Source organism: Vipera ursinii (assembly GCF_947247035.1).
Source record: "Vipera ursinii genome assembly, chromosome: 1".
Classification (NCBI taxonomy): Eukaryota; Metazoa; Chordata; class Lepidosauria; order Squamata; family Viperidae; genus Vipera; species Vipera ursinii.
Genome location: NC_139512.1, coordinates 354,079,041 through 354,097,394, shown reverse-complemented (window position 1 = coordinate 354,097,394; position 18,354 = coordinate 354,079,041). Strand labels below are relative to the sequence as shown.

The 18,354-nt window shown below is 40.5% G+C and overlaps 1 protein-coding gene across 1 annotated transcript in view; it reads left to right on the top strand.

The window, feature by feature from the left end:
- BCAS3 (BCAS3 microtubule associated cell migration factor) overlaps positions 1–18,354 on the top strand; it is a 467,769-nt gene that overhangs the window by 281,558 nt on the left and 167,857 nt on the right. The window contains exon 16 of the mRNA XM_083379706.1: positions 16,881–17,031. Within this exon, the coding sequence (XP_083235832.1) occupies positions 16,881–17,031 (151 nt within the window). The remainder of the gene's footprint in view (positions 1–16,880; positions 17,032–18,354) is intronic.

Sequence of the window (18,354 nt, the reverse complement as noted above, 5' to 3'; positions counted from 1 at the left end):
GGCAGTTTTTGTGAATTTTTAGGCACTAATGCCACATTTGATAATGGCATACAAAATAATATGCATATATACATATACACGTACATACACCCGTACGCACACACAAACATTTTACATGCTGTATCTTTATTTATTTATTTAATATGCTGTTTCTTTATTTATTTCCGGAGTAGACCTACCCCAGATAAATTCAGTGTAGATGGACAGTGAATTTATAGGTAAAATTTTACTACACATATACATACACATACACATACACATATGCACACACACACACACACACACACACAGAGACACACATTTTATATGCGGTTTATTTATTTTATATGCAGTTTATTTTATATGCTGTTTATTTATTTCTGGAGTAGACCTATCCTAGATAAATTAAAAGTAGATGGATCAGTGAATTTATAAGCAAACTTTTACTACACATATACATACATACATACATATATACATACGTACACACAGACATTTTATATGCTTTTTATTTATTTTATATGCTGTTTACTTATTTTATATGCTGTTTATTTATTTATTTCTGAAGTAGACCTATTGCAGATAAATTAAAGAGTAGATGGACAGTGAATTTATAGGTAATATTTTACTATGCATATACATACATGCATACATATAAACATATTTTATATGCTGTTTATTTATTTTATATGCTGTTTCTTTATTTCTCGAGTAGACCTATTGCAGATAAATTAAGAATATATGGACAGTGAATTTTGCAGGCGAAATTATGTGTGTGTCTCTGTGTGTGTCTTTGTGTAATAGATTAGTTATTATATGTAGATATAGAGGGGGAAATGCAAACTGTTTGTCCCTGTCTATCTATCTATCTATCTATCTATCTATCTATCTATCTATCTATCTATCTATCTATCTATCTATCTCTATCATCTCCCATAAAATTGACTCTGGGGGGGGTGTACAACAGTGGGTCATGTCTGGGCAAGAGGTTTAGCCTGTGATAATTCAGAGGAAGCTTAAATACACCCAACGGTAGCACAGGAGTAATTTGAAATAGCCATAATTAGCAATAAGGCAGTCCTAGACCATCCGAGGGAATAAATAGCTGCCGTTATGCTTGGAATCAAAATTCAGGCCCAGGGAAGTAGCCTAATCCAATTTGATCATTAGTTGTAATTTTGTAATTTGATGAAGTGGTTTCTCATCCTCAAAAGCCTCGGCAGTAATGGCCTTGTGTGTCTTTAAGGAGCTAAACCCCTGCTACTTCTCTGAAAGTTGTAAACATAACAAGTTTCCTTTTTGAAAAGAAGTCCTGGGGGGGGGGGAAATAATAAAGTCAGAGCAAATCTGAGCAAATCTGTTTATCCCAGAATATTTTGTAGTCTGAATCGGTGAAGAAGGAGAAGGGAAAATAAAAACATCTTGACATTCTGTAAGAAATATATCAGAGAGAGGCAAGATGTGTTCTCCCCCCCCCCTCCTGAACATTATATTTTTCCAGGGCTGCACCGAAAATCTGTGGTTTTCTTTGTGTGCGTGTGTTTATTTCATGCTGTTTTTTAATTGCATTTTATTCTTTACAAAGTTTGTTTGTGTTTCACTGGTAAGCTACCTAGAGAATTGCAGCTACCTAGAGAATTGCAGCTGTTGGCCGTATTACAAGTATTAAAAAATAATCTTTCTCAGGAGCCCCCCCCCCGTTTCAAAATCTTAACTTCCAAACACCTGGGAAAAGCTCATGGAATGACGGGAAGACGGCGGTGCCAAATACTAAGGATAATAATTTTTTTTAAAGGCACTTGCTGCCTTTCCTTTAGAACAGACATTTCAAACGCAAGGCCCGGGGGGCCAGATCCTGCCCGCGAAGTGGTTTCATGTGGCCCACGAAGCCATCCTGGAAACATTGAGGGAACGGCCCCCACTGCCTTGGCCCTGGCCCAGAGACCCTCCTTCTGCCAGAGACCCCCAGATCTGTCCCACTCCTGCCCAGGCCCCCCCATAGGCACCCTTGATGCCAACGATGTAGAGCTGGCCACGCCCACCCAGTAGGCCATACGCACTTTAGCCACGCCCACCCAGTAGGCCACGCCCACCCAGGCCACACCCACCCAGCCCCCTGAGGGCAACCGCCATGCTGATGCGGCCCTCAATGAAATTGAGTTTGACACCCCTGCTTTAGAATAAAAGAAGGGACCGAATCCCGAAGGTGCTTTTTTCCCCACGAGGCAACTGGACTCTCTTGTGGTTCTTTGGAGACATTTTGCTTCAGCTCAGAGCTGAAGAAGCTTCTTGGAGGAGAAGGGAAAGATCTTCAAAGAAAAACCAGGAAGTCCAGTGGCCTCGTGGAAAAACGACCCAGCCATTTCCCTGGGAAATAGCGTCCACAATAGGAAGAAGCCGTGCGTGCCCCTCAAATAAGAAGCTGCAGTCCTATTGGTTGAAACCCCATGTATACTTGCACTATCATTTAATCAATCCAGTAATTGTTTATGCGACTTGATCTGCCCATGGTGAATGGGTCTTATTTATACAGGGTCCTCTGCTCGAGCGTTTTGTGTTTTAGTTGTGTGTTTTATTATTGAATTATTGTTTATATTAAATCGTTGGATTCCTATTTATTACTGAATATTTTCTTTAGAGGGGGTCTCCTACTTGAGCATCTTGCATCTTATTTGTATGTTTTATAATTGACTTACTGTTTAGGTTAAATAATTGAATTACTACTTATCACTGAACATTTTATTTTATTTTATTTTATTTTATTTTATTTTATTTTATTTATCTATCTGTCTCCTGCTCTAGCAGGGGGTTTGGCTAGAAGACCTCCAAGGTCCCCTTTCAATTCTGTTATTCTCTATTGTGTTGTTTTTTAAAAAATAATTACCACTTCAGCAGTTCAGAATCTTTATCTACAGAGAAAAGGGAAAACAATCTGAGGTTGGGGGGAACCCCACCTTTTGCAGGGGACCCCCCCCTCTGAAGTAATTTAAAAAAAATTCTGGAAGGTGAGCAGAAAAACCAGCGAACGTCAGTCATTTTTGATCCTCCCCACATATTGTCAGTCCCATTATTTTTCCTACTGGGAGGGCTGAGACTGGCAAGGCAGGAACTAGCAGTTTCCATGCCAGAGAAGGCTGCTTCGTAAACAGTTTGCAAGCACCCCAGGGCAAAGTCAAGTGTCTGCTAACTTGGAAGGTAGGAGAAAGGGAATCTATAAATCTTTTTAAGAAGTTTATTTTATATTTTAGCTTATTAGGAACATTCATGCGGCCGTCCAACTCACTCATGGCGGCTCCGAGCAACTTGCAGAAATAAAAGCCCTGTACAGAAGCAAATAAACCCCCAGGCCTCTGTGATAACAATCAAACCAACCACTTGACTGTTGTGTATATATTTATTTATATTTTACTTATTGAGCATATATATATATATATATATATATATATATATATATATATATATATATATATATATATATATATATATTGTTTTCTGAGGTTTTCGCGGGTGTTCGTATGTGGATCTTTGGTTATTCGGGTTTTTCCCCGCGTAGAACTAAAGGTGTAGGGGCGACGTTTCTACGGAATCCCATCCGTCATCATCAGGCTGGAGGCTTCTGCTTCCTTCTTCTGGGAGAAGCACATGCCACATGCTTCTCCCAGAAGAAGGAAGCAGAAGCCTCCAGCCTGATGATGACAGATGGGATTCCGTCGAAACTTCGCCCCTACACCTTTAGTTCTACGCGGGGAAAAACCCGAATAACTAAAGATCCATATATATATATATATATATATATATATATATATATATATATATATATATATATATATATATATATATATATATATATATATGCAATACTGCATTCTAATCACTGCGCCACTATGGCTCATATATACTATGGCTCAGACTTACGTCCTTCTGAGGATCCAGATTGTTGGGGGCCATAGGCTGCCTCTGTAAACTGCTTAGACAGGGTTTGTAAACCATTGTGAAGTGGTATACAAGTCTTAAGTGCTATTCAGTGGTGGGATTCAAATACCTGAACAATAGGTTCTCTTATTGGATTTGCAGGCCTGGGCCTCCGAGGCCTAGAACGGACTTCCGGAAGTGGCATCCACGCACTTCCGACGAGCTGTTCTAGACCTGGGAGGCATCCTCCAGGCCCCCAAGCCTATAACGGACTTCTGGAAGTGGCATCCACGCACTTCCGGCGGGCCGTTCTAGGCCTAGGAGGCCACCTCCAGGCCTCCGAGGCCTGGACTGGACTTCTGTAAGCACTGTGCATTAAGCCAGTTCTCCAAATTCAGCAAAATTTAGCTACCGGTTCTGCTGAACCGGGGAGAGCCAACTTAATCCCACCATTGGTGCTATTGCCATATACGGTTAAGAAGCATAGGACTGGAAGGGACCTTGGACCAAATGCTTGATGGTTGTATATCTATCTATCTATCTATCTATCTATCTATCTATCTATCTATCTATCTATCAATCATCTATCTATCTATCTATCTATCTATCTATCTATCTATCTATCTATCTATCTATCTATCTTTGGTTAAGAATCATAGGACTGGAAGGGACCTCGGAGGTCTTATAGTTCAACCCCCTGTCCAAGATAGGAGATCTTATACCAACTGGGTCAGACAGTTGTCTAGCAGTCTATTTTTGAAAATCTCCAGTGATGGAGCACCCACAACTCCGGAAGGCAATCAGTTCCGCTGATTAATTGCTGTCACTTATATATTATACTCCTTACTGTATATACCTTTATATATACTTATATACGTTTGTAAGAATAAAAATCTGGAAGAATATAACAATGGTTTAATAGTAGTAGTAGAGTAGTAGTAATGATGATGATGATGTTGGAAGGGATAAATAAGGGTCACCATGGACACACTGGGCAGCTATCTAAATTTGTTTAATAAATAGAGGAAATATTATGGACAGCTAGAGCATCTTGGAAGAAGCACGTCTTGCGAAGAGAAATTCGATCAGGAGTTTTGGGACTTTCCCAGTCAGGAAACTCAGATCAAGGAGCAAAGCTGTACCGATAGAAAATGAGCTACCGGTAGTCCTTGACTTACGACTGTTTCGCGATTGGGGGTCGCGATGGCTCAGTGATTAGAGACGCACAGCTTGGGGAGCTCCCGTTCCTCGCCTCAGCTCCTGCCCACCTAGCAGTCGGAAAGCATGCAAATGGGAGTAGATGAATAGGTACCACGTGCTGGCCACATGGCCATGAAAATTGCCTTCGGACAGTGCTGGCGCCCTCAGCCAAGAAACGGAGATGGGCACCGTGCCCTAGAGTCCGACACAACAGACAAGAAAACCTTTACCTTTTTAGTCCTCGACTTAACAACCGTTTAATGACCGTTCAAAGTTTCAGTGGCCCTGAAAAACATGACCCTTTTTCATACTTACCACCGTTGCAGCATCCCTGTGATCACATGATCAAAATTTGGGCACTTGGCAACTGGCATGGACTACATTTACGACGGTGGCACCGTCCCAGGGTCTTCCCAAGCTGGCTTTCGACTAGCAAAGGCGATGGGGAAAGCCAGGCTCGCTTAACGACCGAACGATTGACTTAACTACTCTGGCAGAAAGGTCATAAATTTAGATTTAGATTTAGATAACCTTTATTGTCTTATTTTCTTTTTACTGTGGGCACAATGGCACACATCAAAAATGAAATTTAGTTGCCCGCTCTCAAAGTGAAACACATATGTGACACACACCTAACCATACCATATACAACATACAGTATGTATAGACCCACACCCCTACATTACATAACCAATAAATATTAAATACTGTCCATCTTGAATAAATGGAGCAAACCTCACTTAACAACTGCCTTGCTTAGCAACCGAAATCTGAGGCTCATAAGTCATAAGTGTGGTCATAGGTCAAGGACTAACTCTACATTTTTTTTGCCCTTGCCTTAGCTTATAAAGTCCTATGTTAAATGAAACTTATCTCAATCCCCATATTCTCATTTCCTTCCATTGAAAACAATGAGGAATATTTATCTGTACTGGCTGTAGACTGATGTCTCCCGGCTTCTTCTTCTCATCCTAATGGACCTTCTTTTTCCTGATATAGGAACTCTTCCATACCATCCTGATCCTCTCTCTCTCTCTCTCTCTCTCTCTCTCTCTCTCCCTCCGACATTTTCTAGGAGTTAAGATTTATCATTTTACCGTACTTTTATCGTCCCTAAATATTTTATGATTGCCTGCAGTATTGCTGATTTGCTTTCCGGCGGGCGATCTCTGAATTTTTAGAAGCCGTTAAAAGATTATTGTTGTTATTATTTTAAAAAAAGAAAAGAAAACCAAACTCATGTTAAAGGAATAAGTTAATAATTAACCGCTTAGTTTTGCATCCTCCTTCGCGTCTCGGTGGCTCAACCGTCCAAAACAAGGCGAATTGCAAAGTAATGGAATGCCATCTGGGGAAAAACTCTTTTTTTTTTTAAAGCCCAACAATCGTATCTGTTAAAAATTGTTCCAATTCGGTAGATAAGATCAGTTTTTTTCAGAGTGAAAAAATGAAATTGCACGGGTCAGTCAGTGGGAGGACGGTTTTGTCGTCACAGAAGCTGCTTTCATGTTTGCTGAGATTGCACGGAGTCGGCTGTCTCGAAGTCAATTGGAAGAGCTTAAATAACAAGGGTGGGAAACGTTGCCCGTGCAGAGAAACTAAACCACAAGCCAAAGTTATCTCAGGGTATTAGAAACCAGGTTTGTTTGTCCTAGCCTGCTAATTGTTATTTATGCTAATCAGGAGGCATTTTTCCTGTGCCTGGCCTGCCTTCTTGGGATGGAATTATACATTTGAAAATATTCCGGTCCATTTCATATGTCTGGGTCCGGTTCTTGGATGAGGGATTAATTGGAGATCCTATACCTCTGCCCAGGATTGACCCTTTAATATCAAAGTGTCTGCTAGGAGGGTAAGCTAGACTAGAGCAATTAACCAGTGGAACAACCTGCCTCCAGAAGTGGTAACTGCTCCAACATTGGAAGTTTTTAAGAAGAGACTGGACAGCCATTTATCTGAAATGGTAGAGGGTTTCCTGCCTGAGCAGGGGGTTGGACTAGATGACCTCCAAGGTCTCCTCCAACTTTATTATTATTATTATAAGACAGGGGTCTTTTGCGATATTGGTGTACAGGTAGTCCCTAACTCAGAACCATTAGTGTAGTGATTGTTCAAAGTTGCAATGTCACTGAAAAAGTGACCTATGGCCAGTTTAATAATCATAATAATCATAATATTGGAAGGGACCTTGGAGGTCATCTAGTCCAACCATCACCGTATCCCCATGGTCACGTGATCAAAATTCAGATGCTTGGCAACTGGCATGTACTTATGACAGTTGCACTGCCCCAGGGTCATGTGAGCAGCATTCGTCACCTTCCCTGTCAGCTTCCGATAAGCAAAGTCAAGGGGGGAAGCCAGATTTTCTTAATGACTGCAGGATTCACTTAACAACGCCAGCGATTCACTGAACAACTATGGCCAAAGAGATCGTAAAAGGGGGCAAAACCTACTTGACAGCTGTCTTGTTTAGCAAGGAAGTGTGGGGCTCAATTGTGGCTGTAAGTCGAGGACTACCTGTAACGTATTGAACTAGTACGAAACCAGTGGCAAGTATCCCTCTTGGCCACAGGATCCCATCCCACCATATTGATGAATGTTGCTGTGACAGTGTATGGAGTCCGCACAGGGGAATGTAACACATTCTCATGAGTAATAGTAGTAGTAGTAGTAGTAGTAGTAGTAGTAATAAAATAATAATAATAATAAATAATAATAATAATAATAATAATAATAATAATAATAATAATAATAATAATAATAATAATAATGGCAGGGACCTTGGAGATCATCTAGTCCAACCCCCTGCGCAGGCAGAAAACCCTATACCATTTCAGACAAATGGCTGTCCAGTCTCTTCTTAAAAACATTCCCTTCTTTTTATTTCTCTCTGTTGTGGCTGGGGCTAGCAATTGCAACTTGGGTTCGATTTGCCTCAGCTAACAAAAAAAAACCAAGACGTCGTTTCATTCGATCTGCATAACCACAATTTTATCTCAAATGTAGGGATCTTTAAAGTTTATAGCGCTAATGTTGAGATTTCTAAAAAAAAAAGGTTCTGATTTTGATGCTTGAGTTATTCTGGACAAGAGGTTTTAGTTCAAGGGCCTGGATAACACCATATCTCTCAAGAAGATCTAACTATATGCCTCAATTATTTATTTAGGTGATTTTCTCTCCTATTCTGTTCTTACAGTTTTGCTAACTTTATAAATCACTCAAGGTGGCAAAGACCCAATACCGTTTCATCCTCTAATTTTTCTCACAACAACCCTGTGAAGTGAGTTCGACTGAGAGAAAGGGACTGACCCCTAAGTCACCAGATGGCTTTCATGGGTAAGGTAGAACTAGAACTCACAGTTCCCTGGTAATTGGCCCAAAGTCACCCAGCCAGCTTTCATGACTAAGGCAGGACTAGAACTCACCATGTGCTAGTGATTGGCCCAAAGTCACCCAGCTGACTTTCATGGCTAATGCAGGACTAGAACTCACCGTCTCCTAGTGATTGGCCCAAAGTCATCCAGCCAGCTTTCATGACTAAGGCGGGACTAGAACTCACCGTCTCCTGAAGATTGGCCCAAAGTCACCCAGCCAGCTTTCATGCTAAAGTGTGATTAGAACCCACAATCTCCTGGTGATAGGCCCAAAGTCACCCAGCCAGCTTTCATGACTAAAGTGGGACTAGATAAGAAAAGATAATCTTTATTGTCATTTTTTACTGTGGGGACAATGGCAGACATCAAAAATGAAATTTAGTTGCCCGCTCTCAAAGTGAAACATACGTGACACACACTTAAAACATACTACATACAACATATGTATAGACCCACAACCCTACATATACAAAACAATAAAAAACTAGAACTCACTGTCTCCTGGTTTCTAGCCTGGTGCCTTAACCACTAGACCAAACTGGCTCTCAATGACCTTTAAATTCAGTATTTTGCCCGTGGGGAGGGGGAGTAAATCCTACATACCGCTGCCAAGACAGGTAAAGCCACCTTTTCTATAGCACGGTCATTTTGTTGGCTACTAAAAATTTCTTTGGGGAAAGAGGAACCGCTATTATCAGAAAAGAGTTCCAGGCATTTGCAACTATGATATCCCAGCTCAAGACCTAGCAGGCAACATCCTTTGTTTCAAAGGTGAGAATAGCAATAAAAAAATAAAAAATAAAATAAAAATGTCACAGCAATGAGGATAAAAAGAAAACTCTGTATATTCCACCATTAAGAAGCAAACAAACCAACCCAAATCAAGACAGGAGACGCTAATATATATATATATATATATATATATATATATATATATATATATATATATATATATATATATATATATATATGTGTGTGTGTGTGTGTGTGTGTGTGTGTGTGTGTGTGTGTGTGTGTCTGTCTGTGTGTGTGTCTGTGTGTCTGTGTCTGTTTTAAATGCTTGTTAATTTGTGTAAGTTTTTTTTAGATTGCTAACAATCCCTTTAATTCTTTGTTAGCAATCTAAAAAAATTTACACACAAATATATATATATATATATAGGTTGTATGACATTTGTGAGTTCCGGTACCTTTTTCTTTTACAAAAAAAGCACTGTATATATCTGATTATCCTTTTTTTAACATTTCGGAAGACTTGGCCCAATCCTAAAACTCACAAACAAATCCCCTCTTTTCTTATTCTTTCTCTCCTCCCCCCCAAATTATACACCTTTCTTTCGCTCCGATTTTAAATTTCTTCCATCATTTTCTCTCTCTCTCTCTCTCTCTCTCTCTCTCTCTCTCTCTCTCTCTGTGTGTGTGTGTGTGTGTGTGTGTGTGTGTGTGTGTGTGTGTGTTAGACAGGAAAACCATCATCCCAAAAGGACCAATTCAGGTTTGGTTTGGGTTTTTTCCTTGCCCCGTCCCCCGAGAGGCAACAAAACATTTATTTGCTTTGCGGCAGGATGGGGTGCAAGGGACCCTCACGTTTTGATAGGAAAACAAACAGGACAATGAGCATGAACAACGGCCACAACAGGTCATGGCTAGAGGCGGGCCCCGGATGAATGAAGATGAAACGAGGAGGAGGGAGAAAGGGGAAGGAAATTCTCGAGTGTCTTTAGAAGGACGAAAACTTTATTAAAACCTCTCCTCCTCTCTTCCCCTCGGCCTTCTTTTTCGGCCTTCCGTCCTTCTGAAGGGCCATTATAACTTTTCAGACTACTTTCAGTCAGGAAGAAAGAAAAGAAGAAAAAAAAGTGTTGTGTTTTTTTTCTTCCCCCCCCCTCCCCGCCGCCCTTTCCTCCTTGTTGTGCTTCATTGGAGGAAAGAGGGCAATTGCACTTGAGGGCGCCCTTCAGGTGCGGGATTTGTGTAATATTTCCACAAAGCAGAGAACTGTCGTTAAGGACCTCATTCAAACATGGCTTCCTTTTGATTTGGCCATTTCCTCTTTTTTTTTTCTTCTTCTTTTTTTTCTATTCTCTTCCTCCTCCTCCTCCTCCTCTTCTTCTTCCTGCTCTCCTGGAGAGAGAAAAGCCCTCATTTTACAGCGTTGGGCAAAGGGAGAAAAACTAGTTAATGATCTAAACCTTTTAATTCTTTGAAGGGGAGCTTGTCTCTTTTAAGTGCCTTTCAGTCTCTTGTAAACAGATGAGGCCTCGGCTTTCTTCGGCCTCTCTCTCTCTCTCTCTCTCCATCCCTCTCCCTCTCTCTTTTCCCTCTTTTCTTTTCTTTCTTTTCTTTTCTCCCCCCCCCTAGTTTGCCACGAAATGGTCGTTTTGTTCTTTGCTTCCCCCTCTTTAACCGGCGGGGAGGAAGGCTGTTGACTGGAGGGCGATGCGCAATGAGGGGAAACCTAAGTCCGGCCTTTGTGCAGTTTGGCCTCGCAAGCCGGGTCTGCTCTCTCTCTCTCTCTCTCACACACACACACACACACACACACACACACACACACACCCCTTGCGCAGCGCCTTCTTCTCCTTGTGGAGTTTGTGATGGGGATTTTTATTCGGTCCCGTCGTTTTGACTCCTGATGGATAGGTCGGAGAAAGAGATTTTTATTAGTCGGCCATCTTTCAAAAGGCTCTTCGGATTTCAGATTTCACCCAGCCATAGGAAGCTGGAGCAAGTCAGAGTTGCAGCTTTGAGGCCTGCCGTTAAAAAAAAATAAAATAAAAAATAAAAATTGGGAAGGGGATTTGCTTCCGAGAAAGCAGGTACCAGCAGGAGGATCTGTTGTAAAGCGTGCACAACGTTTGTCGTCAACTTCTCTGTTCTAGTTGGATCCGGTTGTTTGTGTCCCCTGACCAAAGAGCTGAGCCTCCCTCTGTAAAAAATATTTATTTATTTATTTAATTAAATTTTTATACCGCCCTATTCCCGAAGGACTCAGGGCGGTTTACAGGGCAGCATAAAATATAATATAAAAATATTAAATCTGTCCCTGACTTTCCTGGACTAGAAAGCAGGTTTTGAATTTTCAGCCAGTATTGTGGCTGCTGTCTGTCTTGTCTTTCTCTTTCTCTTTCCCTCTTTTTATCTTTTTTCCCCCTTTCTTTCACTTTCTTTTTTTCTTTCTCTCCTTCTGTCTTTCCTTATCTTTTTTTCCTCTTTCTCTTTCTCTTTCCTTCCCTTTTTCTCTCTCTCTCCTGTCTTTCCTCTCCTTTTTTCTTTCTCTCTTTTTCTCTCTTCCTCTTTTTCTTCTCTTCCTCTCGCACTTTCTCCTCTCACTGTGTTTCTCTCTCACACACACAAACGTACTCACATAAGAATGGACAGACATTCACACAGTCATCTAGCATTATCCTTCTGCCTGCCTCACGTTCTCCATGAAGATGTTTTCTCTTCCTTTGCTTCAGATCTTCAAATTCCCCAGACCATACAGCTCCCTTTTTTTCTTTCATTATAATGTTGACAAGCAATTTTAGTCCACCACAAGGGAAGATCCAATATATGCTCTTCATCCGAGCACATTCATTCATTCATTCATTCATTTATAATTGGTTTCCATTCAAGAAAATGAAGAACTTCTTAACTCATTTTAAGCCAGCTGCTTTCAAAGCATTTAAATCGAGTTGACCTAGCCCATTTTTTTGAAGTATAGATAAAATATATATGTATTGTGCTCTCTGACAGAAATGATTATATATATATATATATAATTATTTCGGTTGGAGAGCACAATATATTTTTTATTTATACCTCAAAAAATGGGCACGTCAACTCTCTTTGTCTCTCTGTCTCTGTCTCTCTCTCCACACACACACACACACACACACACACACACACACACACACACACAGTACTAAAATGTGCAAAGTACAATTTGAGAGGTAGCCATAACAATGTTCAGTCATGATTATTAATACCCTAGAAAAAGGGAAACAATTTTTTTATCTCTAGAGACCAGTATAAGAACAGGAGCATTGCACAAGCAAATTTAGCCTTAATATTGCAAACATTCTAGGCCTCAGTTGAGCTGCAGATGAAATTTCAAAATTGATCAAACTGTAAAAGCAAGCCACGCTGGCTGAGGAATTCTGGGAGTTGAAGTCCACAAGTCATAAAAGGGCCAAGTTTGAAGACCCGTGTTATAACAATGTAGGCTTACCCTTTCGATGTCCAGCTTAATTAAAAAAACAACAACAACTGGCTCCATTCTCAGAATTGGCCAGAATTTTATAAATAATTATATGAGGACGCTTCTAGGAGAAAAAAAAATATACAAGCTGGCAATTCCATCCTGAATCAATCAACTCGGAAATAATAAGTCCCTCATCCTTAATGGATCATATTCTCAGGTAGCAAGTTTAGAATTGCAGATTCCATTAACAGAAAAAGGAGGAAAAACAAGTTGCAAAATAAATAAATAAATGTGTCACGTTATAAAGTTCTACACTTCTTTTTTTTTAAATTGAAAAGTTTTACAGTACATTTTAAGTATACTCCATCCCTCCCCCTCCCCCCACTTCCCCCCCTCCCCCCCCCCCGACTTCCCAGAGCTGAAAGCAGGGTATTACCTCCAACAAGCTTAAACTAAAATATGCTAACCAACTGTGAATACACATTAAATCCTATCGCACTTTAACTCCCCTTATACATAGGTAAATAATAATAATAATACATCTTATAATTCTAATATTCATGTGCTAAATGAAATTTTTTAGTCCCATATTTATTCTGAATATATTCAATCCATCTTCTCCATTCCGAAATATACCTCTCTTGCGATTGTTCTTTCAGGTATGCTGAAATTTTTGCCATTTCTGCCAGGTTCGAAACTTTTAAGGTCTACTCTTCTATAGTAGGCAGTTCCTCCTTCTTCCAATATTGCGAAACCAAAAGTCTTGCTGCCGTTATTAAATTCAACATCAACTTAGTTTCTATAACAGTACAATCAATAATAATACCCAATAAGAATAACTGTGGAGTAAACCTTATCTTTTTCTTAAATATCTTCTGCATGTTCATAAAGTCTACGCTTCTTGAACCAGGAAAATGAAGGTCGTGCTGCTTATTTAGAAAGGGCCCAAAGGTTAACAGCGGGAGAGCTCTTTTGAATTGAACAAATAATTTTTTGTTAGGAGGAACAAGGTCTGGGATGAAGTGTTCCAAATGTAAGGAGCTAGTGAGGTGGTGACATCAACAAACGGTGGAAGACAACACAAAGAAGAGGAGTGGTGTCAACCTGTTCTCCACGCCACCTGAAGGCAGGACAAGAAGCAATGGATGGAGACTAATGAAGGGAGAGAAGCAACCTGGAATTAAGGAGACATTTCCTGACAGTGAGAACAATTAACCAGTGGAACAACCTGCCTCCAAAAGTTGTGGGTACTCCCATCATTGGAGGTGTTTAAGAATAGATTGGACAACCGTTTGTCTGGAATGGTAGAGGATCTTCTACTTGAACAGGGGGATGTACATTAAACTAGAAGACCTCTCAGCTCCCTTCCAACTCTCTTATTCTGTTAAGAGCTAGGGATGACGTGATGGCAGTCGTCCAGTAGATGAGGAGTTGCCACAAAAAAGAAGTGGGTCAATCTATTCTCCAAAGCGCCCGAAGGCAGGACAAGAAGCAACGGATGGAAACTAACCAAAGAGAGAAGCAACCTGGAACTAAGGAGAAACTTCCTAACAGTGAGAACAATTAGCCAGTGGAACTGCTTGCCTCCAGAAGTCGTGGATGCTCCATGACTGGAGGATTTTAAGAAGAGTCTGGACAGCCACTTGTCTGAAATGGTATAGGATATCCTGCTTGAACAGGGGGTTGGACTAGAAGATTTCCAAGGTCCCTTCCAATTCTGTTATTCTGTTGTCAAAACAGGACGATAAGAAAGAAGAAAGCAGCAAATGCACTTCAAGTTAATCATAAATTCAGGGATTTTGGATTGTAGAACAAGGAGCTCTGATGCAACGGGTGAATCGGGAGTCATTGCAGGAGAAGGAGTGGCAGAACCTGGGGCCGGAGTCAAAAGAGGAATCAGCCTTGAATCGCTACGTAGCCACAAATGGGACTAAGTCCAACTTCCCTTGAATTCTGTGGACCTTTATCTAACTCCAAGACAGTGGAAGAGCGATCAGGGACATGGGTGGGGGGAATGACAAAAGAAAGAGCAAAGTCCATCATGCCATCAATATTATTTAGCATCCTCACAGCAGAGTATAGCAACAATTGATTGCTTGTTGTCGCCAGTGTGTGGGGAGTTCCTCCCTCCCTTTCTCCCTCCCTCCCTCCCTCCCTCCCTTTCTCCCTCCTTCCTTCCTTCCTTCCCTCCCTCCCTTCTTTCCTTCCTTTCTTCCTCCCTCCCTCCCCTCCCCCCTCCTCCTCCTCTCCTTCCTTCCTTCCCCCCATCCCTCCCTCCTTTTTTCCTCTATCCATCTTCCTTTCTCCTCTTCTTCCTTCCTTCCTCCCTCCCTTTTTTCTTTCCTCTCCTTTTTATTTTAAATAACCACATTGTACGTTTTTCTACATTTTTATTAAATCCTGTTCGCTTTAAGAAACTGCAGGTGCAGTTAAGGAACAGCACGGCCTCAAACTTTTGTGTTTTGTTTGTAATTATTTGAAACAGACAGTTATTTTATCAGGTTTATCACGTTTCCCAAAGGGACAATATTTGCAAAATGCACACTTTGAAAAAAGCCTGGGCTTTTTTTGGGACTGTGCAGAAACGGACAGATTTACGTTGAAAAAGAAAGAGAGAGAAAATTCAGGATACTTCAGAACAGGGGATATACATTTTATCAATGGCTAGAAAAACGAGGTGAAAGGAATTTAGCATGTATTAGTAAGCTAAACATTGGAACCCAGACAACATGTTGCTTATAAAATATTAAAGGATTTGTGATTATAAAAATAATAATAATCAAATATTGTTAAAAAAGAAGCCTGGGCAGATATTAATGGAAAAAACACTTAACCACAACTGAGCAATTTTCCATGAAATTGCTCGTCAGATTTCTATCCAAACAGACGTGATCGGCATTCTGAAATCACGGAAGGAGAAGGACTAACTGGATTTCAAACTTCACTAAAAGGCTTGAAGCAGTTCTTGCAAGGTTAAGTGTAATGCCATATATATCCTTAAATGTATGTTTGGAGAGCAAATAAACATTTATACATTTAAAGATAGAAATGGCAGATTCACTGCAGATATGGAAAGGAACAAAATCACAGTGTGAAAATCGGGGAAAGTGATACAGGCCTGAAATGATGTAATTCTGGGTTTAGTGTACTTCAGCCCTACCGATTTTAATGGTTCAAGCACAATTAATTCTGTACAGTCTGGCGAAGAGTAAATTGTAGCGTTTTTTGTTTTTAATATGCAATCCCAATCTTAGTTTTAGCAGTTTATTTTAAATTAAATATTTTTAAATTCAGAAACTTGGCCACTGAGTCATACTTATGACAGATGCAGTGTCCTGGCATCACCACATCCCCTTTTGTGGCCTTTTGACAATCAAAGTGAGGGGGGAGGCGGGCAAAGCCACATTCACTTCACAACCCTGTTACTGACTTAACAGCTGCATTTTGGCAAGAAAAGTTGTAAAATGGGGGCAAAACTCACTTAAAAACTGTCTTGCTTATAAATATATCTGGATGAACAATTATATTGTTTGTTTATATGTGTGTGTGTGTGTGTGTGTGTGTGTGTAAATTTTTTGGATTGCTAACAAAGAATTAAAGGGAGACTAATATGGCCATTTCAAACTCATTTGTTCTCATCAGTCAGCCATACCCTTCTGAGATTCGAACCTGGGCCGATTGCACATTAGGCAGTTGTTTAACCTCTAGGCCACAGGCCCTTTCTTGCTTTGTTAGCTGAGAGGCAAGGGAGATATGTGTTAAGTATTTGTTAGGTATTTTAGAATACCTTGCAAGGCCCAAATATGGGCCAAATCTTGTTGCCTGTATCAGCCTAACCTAAGGCCATCCACAAGCTGTAGTCACAACTGTGACAACTCATTATTTGTGTAAATTTTTTGGATTGCTAACAAAGAATTAGAAGGGTATGGCTGACTGATGAGAACAAATGAGTCTGAAATGGCCATATCAGTCTCCCTTTAATTCTTTGTTAGCAATCCAAAAAATTTACACAAATAATGAGTTGTCACAGTTGTGACTACAGCTTGTGGATGGCCTTAGGTTAGGCTGATACAAGCAACAAGATTTGGCCCGTATTTGGGCCTTGCAAGGTATTCTAAAATACTTAACAAATACTTCACACACACACACACACATATATATATATGAATATAATTATTATATTATATAATGACTACATCTGAATGAACTCTCCTTCTGTCTCCCATAAGGTAAACTGAACAGTCAAGATTCTTACAACAATTTCACCAACAATAATCCGGGAAACCCTCGTCTCTCCCCACTCCCAAGTCTCACCGTGATGGTGCCTCTTGCTCAGATCAAACAGCCCATGACTCTGGGAACCATCACCAAACGTTCGGGGTAAGTGGAGTGGTTTTAAGTGGTGATTTGTCTGTCTCCCTCCCTCCCTCCCTCCCTTCTTTCTCATCTCCTTCCTTCCTTTTCTTTCCCATCTTCTTCCTTTCTTCTCTTTCTCTCCTTCCTTTCCTTCCTTCCTTCTCTTTCTCATCTCCTTCTTTCCTTCCTTCTCATCTCCTTTCTTCCTTTCTCATTTCCTTCCTTCCTTCTCTTTCTTATATTCTTCCTTCCTTCTCTTTCTCATCTTCCTTCCTTCCTTCCTTCCTTCCTTCCTTCCTTCCTTCCTTCCTTCCTTCCTTCTCTTCTCATCTCCTTCTTTCCTTCCTTCCTTCCTTCCTTCCTTCCTTCCTTCCTTCCTTCCTTCCTTCCTTCTCTTTCTCATCTTTTTCCTTCATCTTTTTCTCATCTCCTTCCTTCCTTCCTTCCTTCCTTCTCTTTCTCATCTTCTTCCTTCCTTCCTTCCTTCCTTCCTTCCTTCCTTCCTTCCTTCCTTCCTTCTCTTTCTCATCTTTTTCCTTCATCTTTTTCTCATCTCCTTCCTTTCTTCCTTCCTTCTCTTTCTCATCTCCTTCCTTCCTTCCTTCCTTCCTTCCTTCTTTCCTTCCTTCCTTCCTTCCTTCCTTCCTTCCTTCCTTCCTTCCTTCCTTCCTTCCTTCCTTCCTTCCTTCCTTCCTTCCTTCCTTCCTTCCTTCCTTCCTTCCTTCCTCTCTCCCCAGAAAGCCCTGTTCAATATGGCCTATGATAGAGTTTTCAGAGGAATCTAAACGTTTCAATTTTTAATTATGTTTTCTCAGATTTTCATTTTCCTTATTTTTTTCAGTTCATGTATACTTTCTTTACTCTTAGCCTGACATTACTTTGAGGCTTGGTATATCCTACTGAGTTATTATAAAAAAAATAGATCTGCTTTGAATTGTTCAGAGCTTTTAAACATTCGATAAATCAGACGATTTATCCATTTAATACTTTGCCTCTTTTTTTGGCACATTTGCTTTCCCAAAGCATCTTAAAACTGGTTGGAAAAGCAATATAGGTAGTCTTTGACTTGCAACCATTCAGAGTTACAAAGGGATTGAAAAATGTCACTTATGACCGTTTTTCACACTTACAACCGTTGCAGCATCCCCATGGCCACATGATCAAAATTCAGACACCTGGCAACTGACTCATATTTATGACGGTTGCAGTGTCCTGGGGGGAGGGTCATCTGATCCTCTTTTGCAACCTTCTGACAAGCAAAGCCAATGGAGAAGCCAGATTCACTTAACAACCGTGGTTTTATCTTAGCAACTGCAATGATTCACTTAACAACTATGGCAAGAAAAA